General features: G+C 31.9%; 1 protein-coding gene across 1 annotated transcript; it reads left to right on the top strand.

The window, feature by feature from the left end:
* The first annotated feature begins 283 nt into the window (after nucleotides 1–283).
* On the top strand, nucleotides 284–16160 carry LOC143072716 (sorbitol dehydrogenase-like). Its single transcript, XM_076247809.1, has 9 exons — nucleotides 284–395; nucleotides 5275–5308; nucleotides 6198–6362; nucleotides 7557–7716; nucleotides 8004–8122; nucleotides 9412–9477; nucleotides 10390–10565; nucleotides 12440–12561; nucleotides 14939–16160. The coding sequence occupies exons 1-9, from the start codon at nucleotides 342–344 to the stop codon at nucleotides 15090–15092; spliced, it is 1050 nt and encodes a 349-aa protein (XP_076103924.1). The 5' UTR covers nucleotides 284–341; the 3' UTR covers nucleotides 15093–16160.
* Nucleotides 16161–22622: the final 6462 nt, after the last annotated feature.

The following is a 22622-nucleotide window of genomic DNA, read 5'->3' as shown; positions in this document are numbered from 1 at the left end:
CACTCGTCCTGAGTGTATAAAGAGGGATAACTCTAACTAATTTCTTAACATTTTACAATGAAAAATATTATTTATAGATGTAATTAGTAACACAATGCATTAAAACTAATTACAATCTTGTAGAAGAGAAAGCAAATGTGACATATATATATATATATATATATATATATATATATATATATATATATATATATATATCTATATAAAAACAATTAAAACATATTTGGGTTGTTAGTGCATCATCTGACCAATAACCCAAAATAAAGGGGACATAACTATGTAAATGCCTGAGAGGCTTATTAGCGATAATGATAAGATAAAACTACTAAGAAGAAGTCATAATGTCGGACACTAACCTAACTGCAATTTTAAAGAAGCAAGGAGATATCCAGCTCGTGAGTACAACATGACATTCCCATTTACAATGTTTACATCAGCATTCTGAATTTGCATTTCAGATGAATAAGATCAGCTGATTCAAACACAGTGCACTTCTGGAGTTCAAGTGTTATCATACTATGTAAACGTTATGGTGACCTATAGGGGAAATTCGCCTAATTGCGGACACTTTTTAAAATCTGGAAGTTTGGATACCGTAGAGGCCAATTGCGGACATACTGGTGGTTTTACTGGACAGGAAAGGATAGAGGGGTATCAAACGGACTATTTCCCGCGGTTTTATGTCGCCTCTCTTGATTGGTAGATTGAAAATACTTAAAACCCGCGGAAATGCGCTGTCGTGTAAATGCGGACATAGGGAGTTAAAATACGGACACATTGTCGTCAAATTGCGGACACTTATTTTTTTAACTACACTTATCATTCAAAACGAAATTTCTATGTCTATATATACGATTACCTTTCATGAATACCCTTTCAGTGCATCTTAGGGACCTACCATTTGATTTTTATGGGGGGGCTAGGATGAAATTTGAAAAAAATAGGCAGGACAGGAGTTTTGAATAAAAAAAAAAGGCAGGATGAGCATCTCGGTAAAAAAAAAAGTCAGGATGACAATTTGGGTAAAAAAAGTCAGGATAAACTAGTAAAAAAAAAAGGCAGGACCGAATAGAGTAAAAAATAAAAAGGCAGGACAGAGATTACAACTAAAAAAAAAAGCAGGACAAAATTTTTCATCCGAGCCCCCCCATAAAAATCAAATGGTAGCTCCCTTAAACCATGTCTGAGAATAGGTTTCGCACGTAAACTTGTAATACACGTGGAAAGGAGAAATAATAATAATCAAAAGTATAAATATCTCAAAAATGTAAATTATTAAATGATATAAGAAGCAGGTGCTATTTACAAGCAGGAGCTATTTTGTGCTGACGGCCGTGACAAATTCTTTTGTGACTATTGTCTATCAAGATGCATACATGTACATGCAAATATACATGATGCTTTGGTGATTTCAAATCGCATGGTATTCGTTTCTATCATTTTTTAGTTTCATAATCACTTAAAAATCTAGAGGAAAAGACGTCTTTGGGCTTGATATTTATTTGGTAACACTCCTCAATGTGGAGCCCTGCTGATTGTTATGTAATTGTATCTTTATTTCCAATTTTTTGTTTTTATTTTATTTCTATTTTATTTTTTTTGTTATATGTTCTGTTTTTTTGGGGTCGTTTTTTTTTCTCAGTATCATTGAATTTTTCACACTAGCTGTTTTTAGATAAAATGAATAGCGTATGAAGAACATGTGTGGTATCTCGTGCTGGTTCTTATACTATGGTGTTGTTTCATTCATATTTTACGTAGAATAAGACACAGACTTCAGATGAATTATAGGACGATGTCTTTAAGATTGTTATGCACACAGTTTGACAATATATGTATAGACATCGATACATTTTTGTCTTTGTTTTTTTCATACAAAAATATATCAAATTTCATTTAAATAGAAGAAAAGTAAACAGGGATAAACATGGCACATGGTTTAGAATGACAGTAAGTACCATAGATGGGTTTAGATTTAATTACAAGGCAAGATACAAAATTACTTATCCATCGGCCTGTCTATTCAAGATTCATTCACCAATTTATCTTAAATGTACTTTGATGGATAGTGATCATACACAACCTTTTTAAATACCAATGGAAGAATCTCCATTAATTTCGATTTTCTTGTGGCGCATTTCTAACTTTTTTTTAAATGACCGATGGTGTCTTTTCTTGACTTTGTCAGTTTCCTTGTTTATGTTTGTTTTCCGATTAATCGGATTTTTTTCATGACAGAGACGGACAGACAGACAGACGAATGAATAAACAATGCCATTACTATTGTACGCTTGCATGAAGTCAAAAGAGATAATTAAAGCCGATGTTATGGTATTTAATTTGATCATATTTTAAAAAGTTTTATATACTGAAACATTTCTCCAAAATAATGTCCTTGATATTAATAAGTTCGTATGTCTCTTCTGTATTCATAATGTCCAACTCTTTGTCTCTTCTACCTAATTGTCTAGCAATAAACACAATGCTGCTGGGTTCATTTTCTTTATCACTTTCAATCATTTCGCATAGTAGTGTTAATACATATACATGTTTTGATAAACATAATAATTTCATGAATAAACAGCAAACAGCATCATTTTCAAACAGCCACTCTTCTTCGATAAATTGTTGCAATTAAATTTTGGCAAATATTTTAGGTACATTTGTCATTGATTTCATTCCATTTGCTTTTGCAAAAAGTCCGAAACATGTAGATATTCTGTAAAGACAGAGAGAGATAGACTTAAAAACCCAGCTTTGAGCAGGACGTTTTTTAGTTTTTTACCTTGAGTGAAGAATTAGATGTGTGCAATTTGGTGTCTATCTAAACATGCATGTATTTTAAGTCATTGCCTGACTAATCAGCCCTTACATATTTGATGTGGGGTTCGTGCTGTTTATTCTTTAGTTTTCTATGTTGTGTCATGTGTACTATTGTTTAACTGATTGTCTTTTTTCATTTTTAGCCAATGCGTGGTCAGTTTAATATCGATTTATGAATTTGAATCTCCCTCTGGTATTTTTTTTTAATCTTTATTAATGTCCCTCTGGTATCTTTCGTCTCTCTTTTACTATCAATTGTCAAGAAATGAAATTAGGGTATAGTAAAGTAAAGTTTAACAGTTATAGGAAGTATAGATAAAAAAAAATCAACTATTTATTTTATTATTGTAGTAAGGTATAAAAATCATGAAAAGTAATATTTTATAATGTATTTGCATTCTATTTGCTTTCGATTTAATCTTTTTTACCCCAAAAACATAAATATAAGGAACAATTTTGAATGCTGACAAAAAAGGGGAAGTAACTTCAGTTGTTTATAACACACAGTGTAATTATCTTCGACCTAATTAAGGTACTTGTTAATTAACACCAAAGCTGCCAAGTGAAGCCATGCACTCAATAGGTCACTTAGTTTGACAGTTTACACAGTTAGCTGAATTCCTGTTCATGGAAGAATTACGAATTTGCCGGTTTTTCCAAGGAAATTCACTTACGAAATAAATCTAAAGGCTATTAAAAAATCCATGTGAAAACGGGTCATTTTCGAAATTTCTTCAGGATTATTCAATGACTCGGCGGGTCTCCGGGATGACCCCTCAGATGATTGGGAAATTCTCGGGTCAGCAGTCATTTGACAGGTATGCAATTGTAGTAAAAATCAGACTACCAAATGCATATAATATTTGTTATATGAAGAGTGAAATAAAAACAAATCAACCCAAATCTTTATTGAGATCATATTTATGTATCTGATTCGCATTATTACTGTATATATGCAAATGTACAAATACAAATGTACAAATGTATATAGATACTAAGATAATTTTGCGTATGTTCCACATCATGGTGTTGACTTCGCACCACTACACGTGGTGTTCAAAAAATCTTGTGTCCGCATTTCGGCTATCACATTATTTTCGGAAGTGTAAATGCGGACACTTGCTTTTCCATATTTTGTAATCATATTTAGACAAATCAGTAAAAAGAGTAAACAGAAATATGTTCTTGAATATAATACACAATGCCTTTTTCTTTTCAACACATGAGATTACCAAAATTACATGAATAAATGTGTATTGACTGTGACACGACGACTTTGGATTTTTTTCCAAATTTCCCGGGTTTCGAACATGTTGACATAAGCTATTTATAGCATGTACTTTCCATCACATGGCATGAAAGTAAATCGTAAGTTATGAACATGATATTATCATTGCAACAAAATAAAGCGTCAATAAAAAAAACCACACTTTTTTCATATATTTTTTTTCTTTATTTTCCTCAAAATTTTATTGAAAAGTGTGAAATTCGTTTTCCGTCCGCATATCGCCGCTGTCCGCAATTAGGCGAATTTCCCCTATTTAAGACTGTCCTTTTCTTCTCTAGGAAACATAATTAAAGTTACATTTGTTTGTAAATTGTTAGGATGTATTTCCAACTCAGTATCAACACATTTATAAACATGATAAATAAATGTCATAAAAAATAATTTCATGAAAAAATGCCAAAATAATACTTAAAACAATGTCTAGTAGCTCAAACACATTTACAATAAATGAGTTTAAAGTAAAGACAATGAAACAGACAAGTGTACAGTGAAAAATAAACAGAAAAAAAACAGAGGCTTTCATATGTTGATATGGAAAATTAAAAACAAATATGCATACATTGCAGTCTTGTGCATGTCTTATGTCCCTTTTTTTCCATGAACATATCACATTGGATATAAGACCATGAATGAAATAAAACTGTTTGATCTTGCCTTCCTACTCATATGAAAAGCAGCAAATCAGAAAATTACACAAATCATTGCACTTTGAACATGTTAAAAACAAAATCATGGTCTAGCATTGTTTTCTTGTCTAAATCATTGATTTTTTTTGCTGGCCTTACTATCACTATCTTACACTACCCTAAGGTTTGGGAAGGACATCAAACAAAGAGTTTGTTAAGGGAGGCCTACTGGACACATACTATTTTGCAATCAGAGAGGTAGTAGGATACCTAAATATATTCCTGAATTCTATAGAAAATGACATAGTCACCATGGTTTCTTGAAACAAAGATGTTATTGCACTTAGATTATGAAATAATGCCATGTCTAAGTTTTAGAAAATTAATATGAATAAACATGATAAAAGGAGGTGTAGTATATGTACAGATGTAATAAATAAAACATCAAACCTGCCAGTGCCGCCACTCTAAAAACCAAAAGGCATAGGTAGGGATCAGTATATTCTATAAATTATAAAAGTATATTATATATTTTAGGAAGACATTCCTATACCAGAACCAAGTCAAGGGGGTAAGTGATTTCCTAAGTATCAAAATAGTGATCCTTACTTAATTTTTTGGATATTTTGCCCATAAATGTTAAGATTTATTTAAGTAGGACTTTAAACATACAAAGTTTTTAGGATGATATATCTTTTTAAAGATTACTTTCAGCATTTTCTAGTTCACTTGAATAAAACTCATCAAGTAAATATACTTGGCTTATAATTTTGTGCACCAGGGGTTGAAGTCATAAAACTTTACTCAGTGCTCGGAGCACAAAAATCATGCTCGAAACATGAAATCAAGCATTTTGATTGGTTGATTCTCGAGTCTGAGTACAAAAATCGTGCTCGAAAGTTTTATGACCGCAAGGCCTGACATGTGTTTTGTCTAAGGACATGTACCACTCTTAAGTCTTAAGTGATGTTCAAATGAAAACAGGTTTGACACATTATTTTCTACTTGTATTAAATAGTCACATAAATAAATGGTTTGCCAAAATTAGTTGGATCACAGTATGGGCCTTCTTACTGGTGATAATTTTCAGTGAGTGTTAATGATTGTAGATGTTTAACTTTTGAAATTTCATTGCTCTTAATTATAATAAACTCAAAGTTGTCATATACCTCAATATTGTACAGTAAAACCAACAGTTAACATGCTCTATTCCAAAGTTATTGTACTGTGGAATCATTTATTTTCGTGGGTAAAAATTTTCGTGGATTAAGGAAAACTTGCATATTCATTAATATTTAAATTCGTGGTTTTGATGAAATCTGCACACAAACCTATAGAAAATTCATCATTCATTTGAATATTTTATTTTGTGGTTTAACTGTACCCAAGAAATCCATGAAAATTAGTATCCAACGAATAATAATAAATCAACAGTACTAGTATTACTGCTGTTTTTTTAGAGGTACAGTTATGTATGCAGCATGTGGGGATCTGTGGATCAGATGTACATTACTGGAAACATGGAGCTATTGGAGACTTTGTTGTCAAAGCACCAATGATACTTGGACATGAGGCTAGCGGAGTAGTCAGTAAACTAGGCAAAGGGGTTACCACTCTTAAAGTTGGTAGGGTATAACTTTTAATTTTGCTGAATACAAAAAAATGATACCAAAATTAAGATGCTACAGCAGCAGTATTTTTTTTGGACAATTTTCTCCTAAAAATAATAACATCACAAAAATTTCTGAATTTACAGTATCTGTAATTGTGTAAATATTATAATGGAAATGGCTTGAGAACAGTTATTTTGTAGTGCATTTCTTATAGACAAAAAACCTCAATAAAAAGAATCCCATCTGCTATATTTAAAACATATATTTTCAGTGTAGTGTACAAGCTTTGGAACATATTATATCAACATTATTAAAAAGTCTAGCAGCTCTATCTCAAAATATGGACAATATCATGTTAAAGTGTTTATAATTTAGACATACTCATTTTTTAACTTTGCAAACTGGACTAAGTCACTACATAACCTAAAATTTCATGCCCTAATTTATTTGTACCTGTATTTCATCCCCCTTCTTACTATTTAATGCATAAAACATTAAGAAATATAAATTTGGAAGGTGTATGATAAACACTAGGAACTTTATTTTTAGACATTGAAAAAGAAATGATGAGAACTGTGTCCCAGGATCAAATGCAAAGAGAGGCAAAAGATACCAAAGGAACTTTTAAACCTCAGGCGCGTTTCCAGCCATTTAAAAAAAAGGGGGGTGGGTGTTTCCTAACCCAGGACAAAGGGGGGGGGTGTGTGTTCCAACAACGTGTCCCCATTTAAATGCATTGATCGTCCCAAAAAAAGGGGGAGTTCCAACCCCTGGAACCCCCCCTGGATACGCCACTGACCCTATGCATCGAAAAAAAACTGACAATGTCATGGCTACAAAAGATAAAAAGACAAACAAACAAACAAACAAACAACAGTACACAAAACAGTCTACAAAACACAACATAGAAAATAAAAAAATTAAGCAACTTGAACCAACCAAAAAAATAGGGGGTATTTCAGGTGCTTCTTAAGGGTAAGCAGATCCTGCTACACATGTGGCACCTGTCATGTAGCTTACATCAGTACAATTTGTACTATAAAGCTGAAGCTTTAAGCTAACAAACAGGTTGATTCAAACAAAAAGGAGCAATTTCAAAATGTTTGTTTCATGATATTTGATAAAATACTTGCTTCCAATTTAAAGTTTTCATACTATCAAAATATTTACAAGTGTGCTAAATCAATTATTTCTTGTCTTTTTCAGGAGACAGAGTAGCCATAGAACCAGGAGTGCCATGTCGTTTATGTTCACATTGTAAACATGGCCGATATAACCTTTGTCCAGAGATGAAGTTTTGTGCTACACCTCCCATTCATGGTAACTTAGCCAGATATTATGTCCATGCTGCAGATTTCTGTTTTAAGTAAGTTGTAGGTTTCATTATACTCAAATTATAAGCATCAATTTTATCATTGATCCTTCATACTTTTCATTAATTGTGATTAACTGTTTCAATCTGGGGAAAATATCAGAATAAGAATTTTGGAAATATATAAAACAAATTTGATTAAAACCTCCTGCATTCTGATATTATCTACCAGTATAGTGCTACTGATTTGAATGAAAGAGGGAAAAAGGAGGATGTGAAGACCTTTGTACTGAAATGTATAGAAAAGTATGGTATAATAATATTAGTTAATGTTTTAATAGATTACCAGATAATATGAGTTCAGAAGAAGGAGCTTTGTTGGAGCCATTGTCAGTAGGAGTTCATGCATGTAACAGGGCAGGTGTTACCTTAGGCAGCAAGGTTCTTATTTGTGGAGCTGGTATGTACATATCTATAGTTATACATTTTACTTTAATTTAAAAATTTTATTTCTATGTTTTAAGGGTAGATATTGTTGTGCGGTTGTTTTTTCTACATTGGCTAGAGGTATAGGGGAGGGTTGAGATCTAAAAAAACATGTTTAACCCGCCACATTTTTGAACCTGTCCCAAGTCAGGAGCCTCTGGCCTTTTGTTAGTCTTGTATGATTTTAACTTTTAGTTTCTTGTGTATAATTGGGAGTTTCGTATGACGTCCATTATCACTGAACTAATATACATATCTGTTCAGGGTTTAGCTGAAGGACACCTCTGGGTGCGGGAGTTCCTTGCTGCATTGAAGAACCATTGGTGGCCTTGGGCTGTTGTCTGCTCTATGGTCGGGTTGTTGTCTCTTTGACACATTTCCCATTTCCATTCTCAATTTTATATGATGATATCATTCAGATCAATAAAAGGTGCAAAATTTAAACAAAAGACAGTTACCTCATAATTAGTTATCTTTGTTTTAAGGATGTACTTTGGTGAGGTTTTGGAATTTGTGTCAAATGTTCAGACTCCTTGGTGTTTTTCCATACAATACAATGTGAAATATTTTGCCCCATAACACCCATTCATTTTTTCATATAAGACTTAATAGCTCATGAAGGGTCATTTACCAAAATTTTAGAAGATTCTTGATTTTCTTTCTTTTATTTTGAGACCCAAATAATACCAATACAAATATAAGGTAAATTTTCGAGTCAGCCTTTTCCCGCCATATTTTTAATCTCAATTATCTCGAAAAGGAGGTCCATGACCTATCCATATTTGTAGGTTATCTTTATCCTTAATTGATGCTCTACCAGCTTATAGTATCAATTTTAATTTCTTAATTTCTTAATTTTTACCTTTAATACCTCACCTAAGTACATCCTTAAAGTGACTAAAAAATCTGCTATCAATGCAAAAATTTCTAATAAACCAAATACAATAATCTATGACAAAATTCTCATATGAATGAATGCTATGTATATGATAGCAATATAATTAATCAGTATGTACACAAATCACCTATATATCAGATAGCTTGCATAGTTTACAAGTTAAAGTTTGTGTTTAAGTTAATTTGAAGGTAATCATTCACCAGTGTTGATAAGTAAATCATATTTGGTATTCAGTTTAATAGGCATTGGCAGTCTCATTGCTACATAAATTATTTTGCTTTGCACTTTCAGCCATAATTTGTCCACTTTTTACAAGGAATGAATTGAACAGACATTTACATAGTTGTTTACCATTTATATTGTAGGTCCTATTGGTCTGGTCAATGTATTAACAGCCAGGGCCAATGGAGCAGCAGTTGTATGTATTACAGGTATAGAAAATGAAAAGTTTATATCTACTGTTTTCTCGATGTATAAAAAGTACGTAATTTTTATGCCCCCACCATAGTTATGTCGTTACTTCTGATAGATCCGTGTTTTACTTGCTCGGATACTAATAAATAATAACTATATTTTTGTAACTATTTTCTATTCTCAAAACGACATCTATATATTTACGCTACAAATCTACAACCCTCTACGTTATGGCTACACGTGCTGTTCTTATCTATAGCCATGCATATTCATTAGCTATGTAGGCGTGTCAAAATCATATCATACGCGATAATGACCAGCCAGTACACACTGTAATGATTTCATTAACCAGTATTAAAAGATAAACATAACACTTCCCAAAATTGGTTTCCTTTCACGAACTTGTTTGCCTCAACCAAATGTTATGAAACTTATACACAATGCTTATTACCAGAAAACACAGATCACTTTTGAATTTTGGTGGCATTATTTTAACCATTCCAGAGTAATGCCACTTTATAAATAAAATAATTGCAAAATTTTTAGTTTCTGTTCTCTAATTTAAGTTTGCCTCAATCAAATGTTAAGAAACTTGTACACAATGCTTATAACCACAAAACACAGATCAAGTTGAATTTTTGGCATCACTTTAACCAAAACCAGAAATTTATTGTTTTTACCTTCTTGAAAAGTCAATGAAAAAGGGAACAAAATACATGAATGAATGAACACTGTAGTCAAAAACACTGTCAAAGATAAATGGGAAAATACATGGATTATTGAAGCTAATTAAATAAACTTTAAAACCCAAAAATACATCAAATGTGTGCAATTTGTATATGCATTGTTAAAAACTAAAAACTAATTTGTGTGTAGAAGAAATGTAGTATGAATATAACACACAACTTATTTTCAAAATTTATACATAGATATTGATCAGTCAAGATTAGATATGGCCAAGTCAATGGGAGCCACATACACATTAAAAGTTACCAGTAGGGACCCAAAAGAGATGGCTCAGAAAATTGAAGATCTAATGGGTGTACAGCCAGAGATTACTATCGAATGTAGTGGTGCTACTCCTAGTATTCAAACTGCCATTTATGTAAGTTTAATCAATTTGTAAGACTTTTAGAATCACTAGTCATAATACTCATCACTGATAAATACTAAGTACTACATTTTTATTAATGATGGAAGGAAAATGGAAGTGTGGGTTATAATTTTAACATAATTTAATTTTGGATGTTACATGTCTTCTGATTGGCTGACGTTATTTTGTTATCAGCCCATAGACATAATTTAGTCATGTGGCCGTGACGTCATCAACATTTTTTCATGGTTTTCTATGGTTTAAAATGGAATTTAGAATTAAATTTTAAGAAATGACTGTAATATTTTTTCTGTCTATTGGAAATAACATAAAAAATGTGGTGCACACTGTTAAATAACCCACTACGTGCGTTATTCAGTGTGCACCAAATTTTTTATGTTATTTCTTCATAGATAGAAAAAATATTACAGTCATTCCTTAAATACATATTGTGTGCTTTCCTGAAAGTACCATGAGCCCAGTAGTCAGCACTTATGTGTTGACATGAAATATCATTGTTATGGTCATACTCATTAAATACCTATTCTTACTATTTTGATTCAAGCATCCCTGATGAGTCTTTTGTAGACAAAATGTCTGTCTAGTGACCAAATTATAAGCTATAAATCTTAAATGTGTTTATTTTTTTTTTTGGGGGGGGGGGGTGGGGTGTTATATTTTGCTCAGCTGTAGCATGTTGTACAAATGACTTGCATAATGTTTAACACACTATTTTAATCATTTAACCACCACCTTCTTTTTTATATGACCGCAGCAAATTTGCTGCTGTGAAATGGTTGTCTTTATTCAAACACATTTGGTACTCAGATGATACATTTAGTATAAGTGTATGGATCTCTTTGAAATTGTGCAACACGGTTCCTTACAAAAAAATGGAGGGTTGTGATGGCCCTAACCATTTTAATAAGAATTTTGGGCCAAAAGTAAACATTTTTCTTGTTTCTGGACAATAACTAGAGTATTAGTGTATGGATTTAAATGAAAATTGTACCAGAAGGATCCATACTCCTAAGAGGGAGGTTCCATTGAATTTAGGAATGATGACCACATCCTGTTTGGGGACAAAAAGTGGTAAAAAAACTAGCAATTTTTAAAACTTGTTACATTCCTGTTCAAATGGAAATAACTCAAACCACATTTTTTTGTGATACTTCATACTAAAAACACAACATTATTTTCATCTTTTTATGTCACTTTTAGAACAATTCCTAGCTTATATTGTCCATTAATAAATAAATCTTATTAAATCCAATTTAGATTTTGGATAGTGGACTGTTATATGTAAAAGTCAAATTTCAAATTTCAAATTTTTCAGTTCTTTAGCCACATTCATTCTGTGACATAAACCTATAATGTGTCAAATATTTGACCAAAACTTAAATTCAGAACTGTATGAAGCTTGAATGTAGTGTCCACACTTAATTAAGAAAATACTGCAGAATAACACAAAATTTCATCCAGATGCTCTTAATTTAAACAGGTTTATCTCCCTTAGCTCAGATATGGCATTTAAAAAAAATGACAATGCATTTTGTTCCAGGTATTCAATGGGTGAAATCAAGATTTGAACATTTAATGAATTTGGCATTGGATAGAAAATTTAAAAAATATATACATATGAGATGAGTGTCTTCAAATCATATTCTTAAAATTGGATGTATTCTTTTTAAACTTTCTGTAGCTAGAGAGAAAGATGCCACATATATAACCTTCTTAGTAACAGACTTCTCACTTTTTATTTATCATGTATGGGTATTGAAACAGTCTTTTAACTGTAGAAAGAAAAACTGTTTGCTTTCAAACAAACATTTCATTGCTCTATCGTACTCATACATTATTAGACCCTGCAGAATTTTCTTTTTTAGGCAACTAAATCAGGTGGATGTGTTGTTTTAGTTGGTTTAGGACAGGCAGAGATCACTCTCCCAATAGTAAATGCCTCAGTCAGAGAAGTGGATATCAGGGGAATATTCAGATATGCTAACTGGTATGGATTGTAATACTGTTTGATAGGAAATATTGTGGATTCATTTTATTTCACGGATACCAATTTTCATAAACTAAGGAAAATGTGTATTGGTGGAAATATATTTGGTTATCATTGATTTGCTTTAAAGCTTATAGAATATTGATATTTTGTTGAAAATTTAAATTTGAGGTTCATGTTTACCAAAGAAATCCGTAAAAATTTGGTACCATATGAATAATTATGAATTCCTAGTAAGAAGTAAAAGGAAAAATAGACTCATGACAGTTTGAATTGTATAATAGTACTAAATTAATGAATTGAAGTAGGGAAACGAGAAAGTATGATAAGAGCTGTTGGCCCTGAAATTGTATAATAGTAAGTTATTCAAGCAAGAGCTTACCCAAACAGATATGTTACACACATTGATATCTTTGTAAAAAACATTGACTCAAAACATCTTTTTGGGTAAAGCTGTTGCCTCACACTGAAAGACTAACTATCTGTGAATGATGCTATTTGGAAGATTTTGCTGTTTTGCACTAAATGTAAGAATTTGAAGCCAATGTAATGGGAAAAGGTAGGAAAAAATTCAAAAATAGAATTACTGATACCTTTACAGACTTATGTCTTATGAACAACTGAAGGATGTTATTTTGAAGATTTATACTACTTTATGAAAATAGAAACCAAAAGACAATATCATATCTCCTGTTTCAAAGATTTCAATATATTATCTTATAATATAATTTTGGATGTAACACGTCTTCTGATTGGCTGACAGTGTTTTGTCTATCAGCTCATAGACAGAATTTTGCCATGCGACCATGACGTCATGAACATTTTTTTATGATTTACTCTGCCTTAAAATGGAAATTGAATTAAATTTTAAGGAATGACTAATATTTTTTCTGTCTACTCGAAATGACATAAAAAATATGGTGCACACTTAGAAATACCCCCCTACACTTGTTTTTTAGTGTGCACCACATATTTTTTATGTTATTTTTTTCATCAAAATAAAATATATTACAGTCATTCCTTTAAGGAAATTTAAGAGCTGACATATTTTACCTATAACAGGCAAAGGTCGCTTATGCATGACATATTCATTTTTTTATTTAAGGAATGACTGTAATATTTTTTCTGTCTATGAAGAAATAACATAAAAAATGTGGTGCACACTGAATAACGCGCGTAGCGGGTTATTTAACAGTGTGCACCACATTTTTTATGTTATTTCGAATAGACAGAAAAAATATTACAGTCATTTCTTATAAATTAATTCTAAATTCCATTTTAAATCGTAGAAAACCATGAAAAAACGTTGATGACGTCACGGTCACATGACTAAATTAGGTCTATGGGCTCATAACAAAATAACGTCAGCCAATCAGAAGTCGCGTTACATCCAAAATTAAATTATTATTAATTATTGAAACTGTTATTGGACTTAATATGATAAAAACTGCCTATGCAATATAATGTGTAAACTCGGCCAATATAGATTTTTTTCTGTATTGGCCGAGTTGACACAAGTGCAGTATTTCAGAACGTCTCTAGATTTTACATCGAAAGTCACGATAAACACAAACTGAAAGTAAACAGTTGTTTAGAAGACGCAGTTGTCATTTAGTTATCTTAAACATGCTGAAAATGTCAGTATGGCATACATTTCAGGCGAAAGATGGTCACATTCATTTAAAAGGTATTTTGAAAGCAGACAATAGAACTATTTCAGGTTTTGGGAACGAGTAGATTATCACAAAGTTCATTTCTTGACGACCTAATAATTTCACGATTGTACAAATCGATTTTAAATTAGTTTCTGCATAACACATGCAATGGCAGTACCTTTCCAATTACTCTTTATGTGTTGTGTCTAAATTTAAGTTGTAACACTTTATAGTGACTGAAAAGGGTAGAAAAATTCATCAGATGAGAAAATGCTGAAGACACCTGGAAACAGCACCAGATCATTATGTATTGCATCTAATAAAAAGAAACAAACTGAGATTTTGATAGTTCCACTTCAAGGTAAAAATATTTATCTCTTTTGAAATGAAATTAAAAAATTTTGTATATATTGTAACACTGTAGTTAATTAATAAAGATACCATTACGTGTACTTCTGTATTGGTCTTGTTATTGGTCCTCGTCCAGCTGTATTGGCCTTCGGCTTTGCCTCAGGCCAATACAGCAAGCCTCGGACCAATAACAAGGCCAATACAGAAATACTTACGTAATAATATCATAGTAATTCAAATTATTGGGGGTATATGTCAATTGGATACAGTAAAACAACAATATTAAAATCAAAAGACATCAAAGGTCATCTTATAGCATTATTTCAGTCTTTGTGATGATTAAATATTGAAAGTAATTTTATATTTTTCAGTTATCCAACTGCCTTGGCTATGGTTGCCTCTGGTAAGGTGGATGTAAAACCATTGATCACACATAGATTTAAACTGGAAGATACCCTCAAAGCATTTGAAACGACCTTCAAGGGAGAAGGAATCAAGGTCATGATAGAATGTGCTAAAAAGTGAATGGTTGTGCGACAATTTGAGTAGATTTGGGAAGTTAATATTGGATAGATGTCTTTATTGTTATGAGTGCACATACACAGAAAGATGAGGACCTGATGCTTCTGTTTTATCATGTTCAGCTGGGATACCTGTCTGGCATATATATACTAAATTTAGTCCTGGTATCTATGATGAGTTTATTTACAACCACTGGGTCAATGCCACTGCTGGTGGAGATTTATTTCCCCGAGGGTATCACAATCCCAGTAGTCAGCACATTTTGTGCTGACATGAATTGTCATGGTCATATTTATAAATTTACTGTTTACAAATTTTTGAATTTTTTGAAATACTAAGGCTTTTCTACCTCAGGCATAGATTACCTTAGCTGTATTAAGCAAAACTTTTTAGGAATTTTGGTCCTCAATGCTGTTCAACTTCGTACTTTATTTGGCCTTTTTAACTTTTATGGATTCAAGTGTCACTGATGAGTCTTTTGTAGACGAAACGCGCGTCTGGCGTATATATACTAAATTTAGTCCTGGTATCTATGATAAGTTTTTTTTTTACATGGTTGCAATAAGAAAATAACTTTGTACAAGATTATGTGACAATAATGACAATATTAAACCTATTGAATTATATAGAAATTAATATTTGCAATATTTTAATGATCTATAATGTAAAACATACATGCAATTTAAATATTTTTTTCTTTTTTTAATTTTAGTTTAGTAGCTGATAAGATAAATTTGTTTTGATGAATATTTTTTTTTTTCATTTTAGTTTAGTAGCTGATAAGATAAATTTGTTTTGATGATGAGATATGGAAACATTATGTTAAAATTAAGGAAAACATCAATAATATAGATAAATATTATTGTTTTGATTAAAACCGTTCCCAAAGATAATTTTTTTTTATATGAAAACTTTGTGTAATTATTATTTGATAGACAATTTTTAAAAGGTTAAATTAGAATGTTCCCCTTGAAAATATGTTATTGTATGTTATGTTAAAATTCTAATTCCAGTCTTATTTTGTTGTTGATATTATGGATATTTTAATCACGAAATATATATTTTATGCATTGAGATTTTGGTTTTTGTTTAGACATTCATGAAAGTATAAAAAATGGTTTGTCTTCTACCTGTATTAACAGTTTTTTTAAGACATTGATGTAAAATGATAATGAAGTTCTGTAAATTCAGAAACTTTTACAATGTCGTTTACTTATAAAAGGAGATGTGGGATTAACATCGATGAGACAGCAATCCATAGACACAAATAACCAAAAAATCCAAATGTGTATATATGCAGTATATAAATTTGGTCACGAGCATCACTGAAGAGACATTATTTGTCGAAATGCGCATCTGGTGCAGAAAAACTGGTATGTTAATGTTATTATATAAACATAGCATTAATGTGAATGTTTTAAATGGCTGACACGTGTTAAGAGGGAGTCGTATTTCTTGCACATAAAATACATTCTTGTAGATTTCGAAAAAGAGCAGACTAATGCCGCTACAAGGCTGCACTTGTACCTGGAAAGTGGGAAAAGGATTAATATAAGTTGCAATAACTTGTTTCCCAATCCACTAAAATAAATATTTTTAAACTAAAGTAGTTGGTCTTCCAAAAAAGGTGATGATCAGGTGCTCAATTGGATAACTTTTTCAAATACTTTTTAAAGATCTAGGAACACACATGAACAGAATACTATTAAATTCTTTCCAAAGCCTTCTCTTCTATATTTGGTATGTAGGTTCTTTACATACAATGTCAACATGTCTGTCAGACATAGTTAATTCGAAATCAATCTTATATAATGGACCAGTGATCATGGTTAAAGTTATGTGGTAAGGTCTGTTTCCTAGGCGATTAAAGCAGAAAAAAATAAAAGTAATTGTGGTGTATGGAATGATAATTAAGAGGTATAAGACAGTTGGGCAGGCTAATCTTGACTTCATTTTCAAGTTTCATTGGTCAATGATGAGTTTTTTCATGTTTTATTCAATTTTTCTCATACCATAAACAATATAGTGACTCTATTTGGTGTATTGTATGATTGTAAGGTGAACATGTCTGTCTGCTAGGTATCATCTGTTCTTGACCTGATTTTCATGGTTTATTGGCCAGTGTTATTGTTTTTTTTGTATCGTCACTTTATCAATTACTATAATCAATAAGTCAACTATAACTGATGCATGGAATGCTTTTTATGTGCATGGCTGTATTGGATGTTTTATTTGACCTTGACCTGATTTTAATTGTTCATTGTCAATATTAAGTTTTCACTGTTAGGTTTATTTCTTTGATACTATGGACAAAAGGTCTATTGTATTTGATTTTTGGAAGGATTGTAAGTTAAATTTGTCTGTAAACCAGGGTGTTTATCTGTCCTTGAACATAAGTTTGTTGATGACCATCATTAATATCAATAATTGTGAATAAAAAGTTAAGTGATACTTGTATTCAAACTTTGATGAGTCTTATGTAGACGAGTCTGACGTACCAAATTATAATCCTGGTACCTTTGATAACCAATTAAATCAATCATGGTCAATGAACCAGACGAGACATTTACACGTGTGCACTCTTGTTTACTATTTCTATCCTAATGGCAATACTTCTAACTATTAGTAAGTGGTTATTTTTTCACAACTCCAAAAGTTAAAACCAAATTTCGTTTTTCAAATGTGGAAAAGATTGTACAAAAAGATAATGTTTACATCCTATTTTGTTTGCTGTAAAAAGGAAATACTGAGTACCTTTTATTTAATTGAAATTCGAATTGATTGACCGATACAACACTTGTCTCAACTCACTAGTGACAATTTTGTGTGGTCTTAGATCTTTTAAGATACCAGTATAATCTTTGGATTGGTAATTTTACCGATTGCGTCTCAAGGCTAGATATGGACTAAATGCTCCTTTGTGCAATGTTGGTCACTTCTGGGCACTACTTTTTTTTTGCGTTATCACGCTTTGATCTTTGGTTTGTTTCGATTTTGGCCTTTGAATTACCAGTTCGTCATCGACATGTTTAATTTTATCCTTCCAAATCACGTCAATAGATGAAACAGTTGAGAATCCGTTTGTTTTAGTTTTCTGACATGTAAAGTTATTTATAATAGAGAACCGGGACATTATATATTTTATGTGTATACCATTCTCAGCTAAGAAGAAGCTATGTCTATTGTTAAATGTTTTCACCTGCATTTTTCTGTGTTAAATTGTTTGTTATGTGCGTTTATTGTATGACACCTTTGGTTAACATTAAAGTTATACTTTGTACTTCATTTGACCCTTAACAGTTTCGATTCAGATTCATGGATGATTCTATTTCAGACGAAATACACATGTTGGGTAAATACTTATAATATAAGCCTTGTATATTAGTTTTTCGTAAGCTTGTACATTTTTATGCCCCATTTATTATGCCCCATTTATGGGCATTATGTTTTCTGGTCTGTGTGTCCGTTTGTCTGTTCGGTCGTCCGTCTGTCCCGCTTTAGGTCAAAGTTTTTGGTCGAGGTAGTTTTTGATGAATTTGAAGTCCAATCAACTTTGAACTTAGTACACATGTTCTTTATGATATGATCTTTCTAATTTTGATGCCAAATAAGAGATTTTACCCCATTTTCACGGTCCACTGAAGATAGAAAATGATAGTGCGGATGGGGCATCTGTGTACTGGGGACACATTCTTGTTAATAAGCTATTTGACCAATACCATAACTGGGTGTTTCGGACCAATGAAGGCATTATGGTAGTATTAAGACAAATGTGTACTGTTTCTGGACTTCACATTATAAAGGAGGCAAACTAGTTTCTTGTGGATTCATCGGTTCTTTCGCCTGTTTTATACCTATTGAAATTTTGTACTTGAGTGTTCTCGAATAGAGGATTTATTATCATGTTTTTGCTAGAGAAGAAAACATTTTGCCACACTAAGTATTCTTTAGGCTCATATTGATTAACTGTCCACTTCGAGTCTAAATATAAAGGCACCAGGAGTCGATTTCACAAAGAAAACTTACGACTAAGATTTGTCGTAAGTATACTGAATTGTTAATGAATTAAGATCAATCTTAATCGTAAGTATTTTTGTGAAAACGACTCCAGGTCTCCTTGGACAACAAGCTTCAGAGGTATCCAACATAGGGTCGTTATGAACTGGTAGAGCTAATGTTATTACCACAAATTATGTCATTTTAAACAACAACAGAGAAATTGAAAATAATAAGAGTCTTCCAATATTACTTATTATTATTCCGGGAATTTCTGTGACGAAAAAGGATGTACTGATTATATAGTTATTAAAATGGATTGAAACACATCTTTATGGTATTTAAGACCACTAAGATAAATAGGTGTTCCACGCCAATGAATGCATTTTGGTCGTAAGATAAACTTTTACCGTTGCTGGACTTAAAATGAATTAAATAGGAAGACGGGTCTTACAACAGAAGCAGAGACAAATAAGTACTTTGTCGATTCTCAAAGTACATCCTTTTTCGTCACAGAAATTCCCGGAATAATAATAAGTAATATTGGAAGACTCTTATTATTTTCAATTTCTCTGTTGTTGTTTAAAATGACATAATTTGTGGTAATAACATTAGCTCTACCAGTTCATAACGACCCTATGTTGGATACCTCTGAAGCTTGTTGTCCAAGGAGACCTGGAGTCGTTTTCACAAAAATACTTACGATTAAGATTGATCTTAATTCATCGGTTCTCTCGCCTTTTTTTTTTTTTTTTTTTTTTAAATTTTGTATATCAATGTTCTTGGATTGAAAGATTTATTATCAAGTAGATCAAGAGTATGTGGTATGAGTGCCAATGAGACGACTCTCTCATCCTAGTCACAATTTGTAAAAGAAAACCATTATAGGTCAAAGTACGGTCTTCCACACGGAGCAATTTCCAAAATGACCGAAATGAAATAAAAGTACAGGCAATACCATAGAAGTAGAATTAAACTAATATTTTTCGATGCAATGATTCTCACAACTGTTTTTGTCTCACTTGACGGAGTCCATAAAGCAAGACATAGGTTTGCTTTTTCCAGTGTTGGCGACGATGGCGGCCACCGCAGCGCCTGCGTCAACAATGTATTAGTTTGTGGTTATGTCTAGTTTATGGTGAACCATTAGTGATAAGTCAAATATATTTGGAATGCAGTTGTATTTGTATTGGCACATCTCATTACGATGTACATTATTTTGCCCCGTTCCTCAGTTACGGTTTATCGACATTAACTTTTGTTTAATTTTATGTATCAGTTTATGATTAGGTTAGCTTATGGAGAACCACTGGTGGTAAGTTAATGATAATTGGTATGCAGCTGTATAAGCATTGGTATATCTCACTTTCATAGAGATTATGTAGCCCCTACCCCTCAGTCATTGTCTGTTTGCTTCATTTTTGAATAGTTTTCATGTATTAGTTTGTGATTAGGTCGGTTTATGGGGAACCACTAGTGGTAGGTCAATGATTTTGCTATGCAGTTGTAATAGCATTGGCGCATCTCATTACCATGAAGATTATATGACCCCGCCCCTCAGTTATGTTTTATTGACTTTGAAAGTTTACATGTATTAGTTTGGGTTTAGGTTTGTTTAAAGGGAACTACTTATGATGAGTCAATGGTATTTGGTATGCAGTTGTGTTAGCATTGACACATCTCATTTCCATGTAGATTATTTAGTCATGTACCTTCAGTCATGGTTCATTGACTTTTAATATTTTGAAACTTGCATGTTAAAGTGTTGCTTTTTCAATTTCAACATTTGCATTATCGAAATTTAAAAAAAGAGACATATCTATACGATAACAGTTTAATTAGTTAAGCATTTTCAATCACTGATTTAAAGATTTATCATATAGGCATGTTTTGCTAAAGAAGATCACTGTCTTGTATAGTAAGTATTTTCTAAAGATTCTGACTTCAAATCAAAATACTATTCTAGAAACAAATCTTTCATACTGAGCCAATTCAAAATAAACTAAGTTGTTTATTTCATGAAATGGTCGTCGTGGTTTTGGCGGTAAAAACAGTATCGTTTTAGTAATTGCCAGCTCTCTTTTGTTATTTCATGTTAGTAATCTTAAGTTTGTTTCAAAAACTTACAACAAATCTACATAAATTTATCTAGATATGAAAAAAATGGGACGAATATAAGATAAGGAAAGCCCACCAGCATTTCTTAGATATCGAAAGAGCAATAGTTTTTAATTAACTGTTAACAACACTCCTTTTCCTCCCCAATAATAGGTTACCTTTGATGTATTTAACACACTCTTTATGAATTTTCAGTCCTCACTGCTCTTTTACATCATACTTATTTGAACCGTTATAACCTTTTGATTCGAGCGTTACTGATAAGACTTACATAAACGAGTATCGTAACCCCTATCTCTGATTTTCGAATTTTTATTAACCAAAGCCGTATCAAGGAAGCTGCTTGAATGTTACCCTTATCTCCGACCAGCGAGTTTGTTTAAAGATCAATTAAGCTGATTGAATGTTTATTCACAACCATTCGTGTCCTCAATTCTCGAAGTATTTTTTTGGTAGACTGTTCCTCTTTGAATGTTTATTTTTGTACTGTTTTTTTTATTGAGTTATTTTGCTTCGACATTGTACGTTTGATTTCGAATTTCAGGTTCTACTATTCGTTTGGTATTCTTCGCCAATCTGTTTCTGTCGTCTCATTTTTATCAAAATTCATTGTTGTTTTGCTTATCAATATAATTAGACGATACTACATGTGTAATGTGCAATGCCCCTATGAAGAAAGATATCTCTTAAGTGAATGTCCATTTTCAGATTTCAGTTTCTGTCCTGTCACTAGTTAATTCATAATATCTCAGAACTGGGACAAAATGAATCATATTAGTATGCCAATTCCAGTTCAGAACTAGGGGTCATAATTAGTTTACAGTACCAATGGTCACTCGTTCATTATCACTTTGATGATATTATTAACACGCCATGTTGCGCTTTTAGTTTTTTTTTCTCCTTGTTCTTTAGTGTTAGATTTTTATTAGGTGCGTTGATTGTCTGACACCTTTGAATGAAAAGAACGTAATACTTCGTACTGAATTACTAAGGTATCTGCATTGCAACTTTTTTGGGGTATGCTTTTACAGTTTTCAATATCGGTTTGATCACTACAATAAAGGAGTGTTCCTGGTCAATGAAGACTATTTTTAAATGATAAAATAAAATTTTACCGTACCTGGACTCTACATGAAATAGAATGACTGGTAATACACAGAAGCAGGCGAAAAACATTATCTATACCATGAATGCACTCGATTACCGAACAATGTAATTGTGTTGGGGTTTTGTGTAATCTATTGCAATCGATCACTATCAGCTACATGCTACAACATTATAAAACAATGGTTAAGAAAGGTTAACACAATTAACTTGCTCAACATATTCATAGTGGAAATTAGAACTTTACAAAAATAGGCATACAATGCATTGTTTCCAAATTTTATATTACCAGTTGTTTTCTAGATGGACACTCTT

This window comes from Mytilus galloprovincialis, chromosome 4, assembly GCF_965363235.1.
Source record: "Mytilus galloprovincialis chromosome 4, xbMytGall1.hap1.1, whole genome shotgun sequence".
Classification (NCBI taxonomy): Eukaryota; Metazoa; Mollusca; class Bivalvia; order Mytilida; family Mytilidae; genus Mytilus; species Mytilus galloprovincialis.
The sequence above is the reverse complement of the archived record's forward strand: the minus strand, read 5'-3'. Positions and strand labels throughout refer to the sequence as shown.

What these genes read in the sequence shown, in the direction of transcription:
- LOC143072716 (XM_076247809.1), top strand. Translation starts at nt 342, where the DNA reads ATGTCGGACACTAACCTAACTGCAATTTTAAAGAAGCAAGGAGATATC. An exon ending in GGTTACCACTCTTAAAGTTG is followed by an intron (nt 6,363 to 7,556) that starts GTAGGGTATAAC and finishes TGTCTTTTTCAG; the next exon opens with GAGACAGAGTAGCCATAGAA. An exon ending in AGCAGTTGTATGTATTACAG is followed by an intron (nt 9,478 to 10,389) that starts GTATAGAAAATG and finishes ATTTATACATAG; the next exon opens with ATATTGATCAGTCAAGATTA.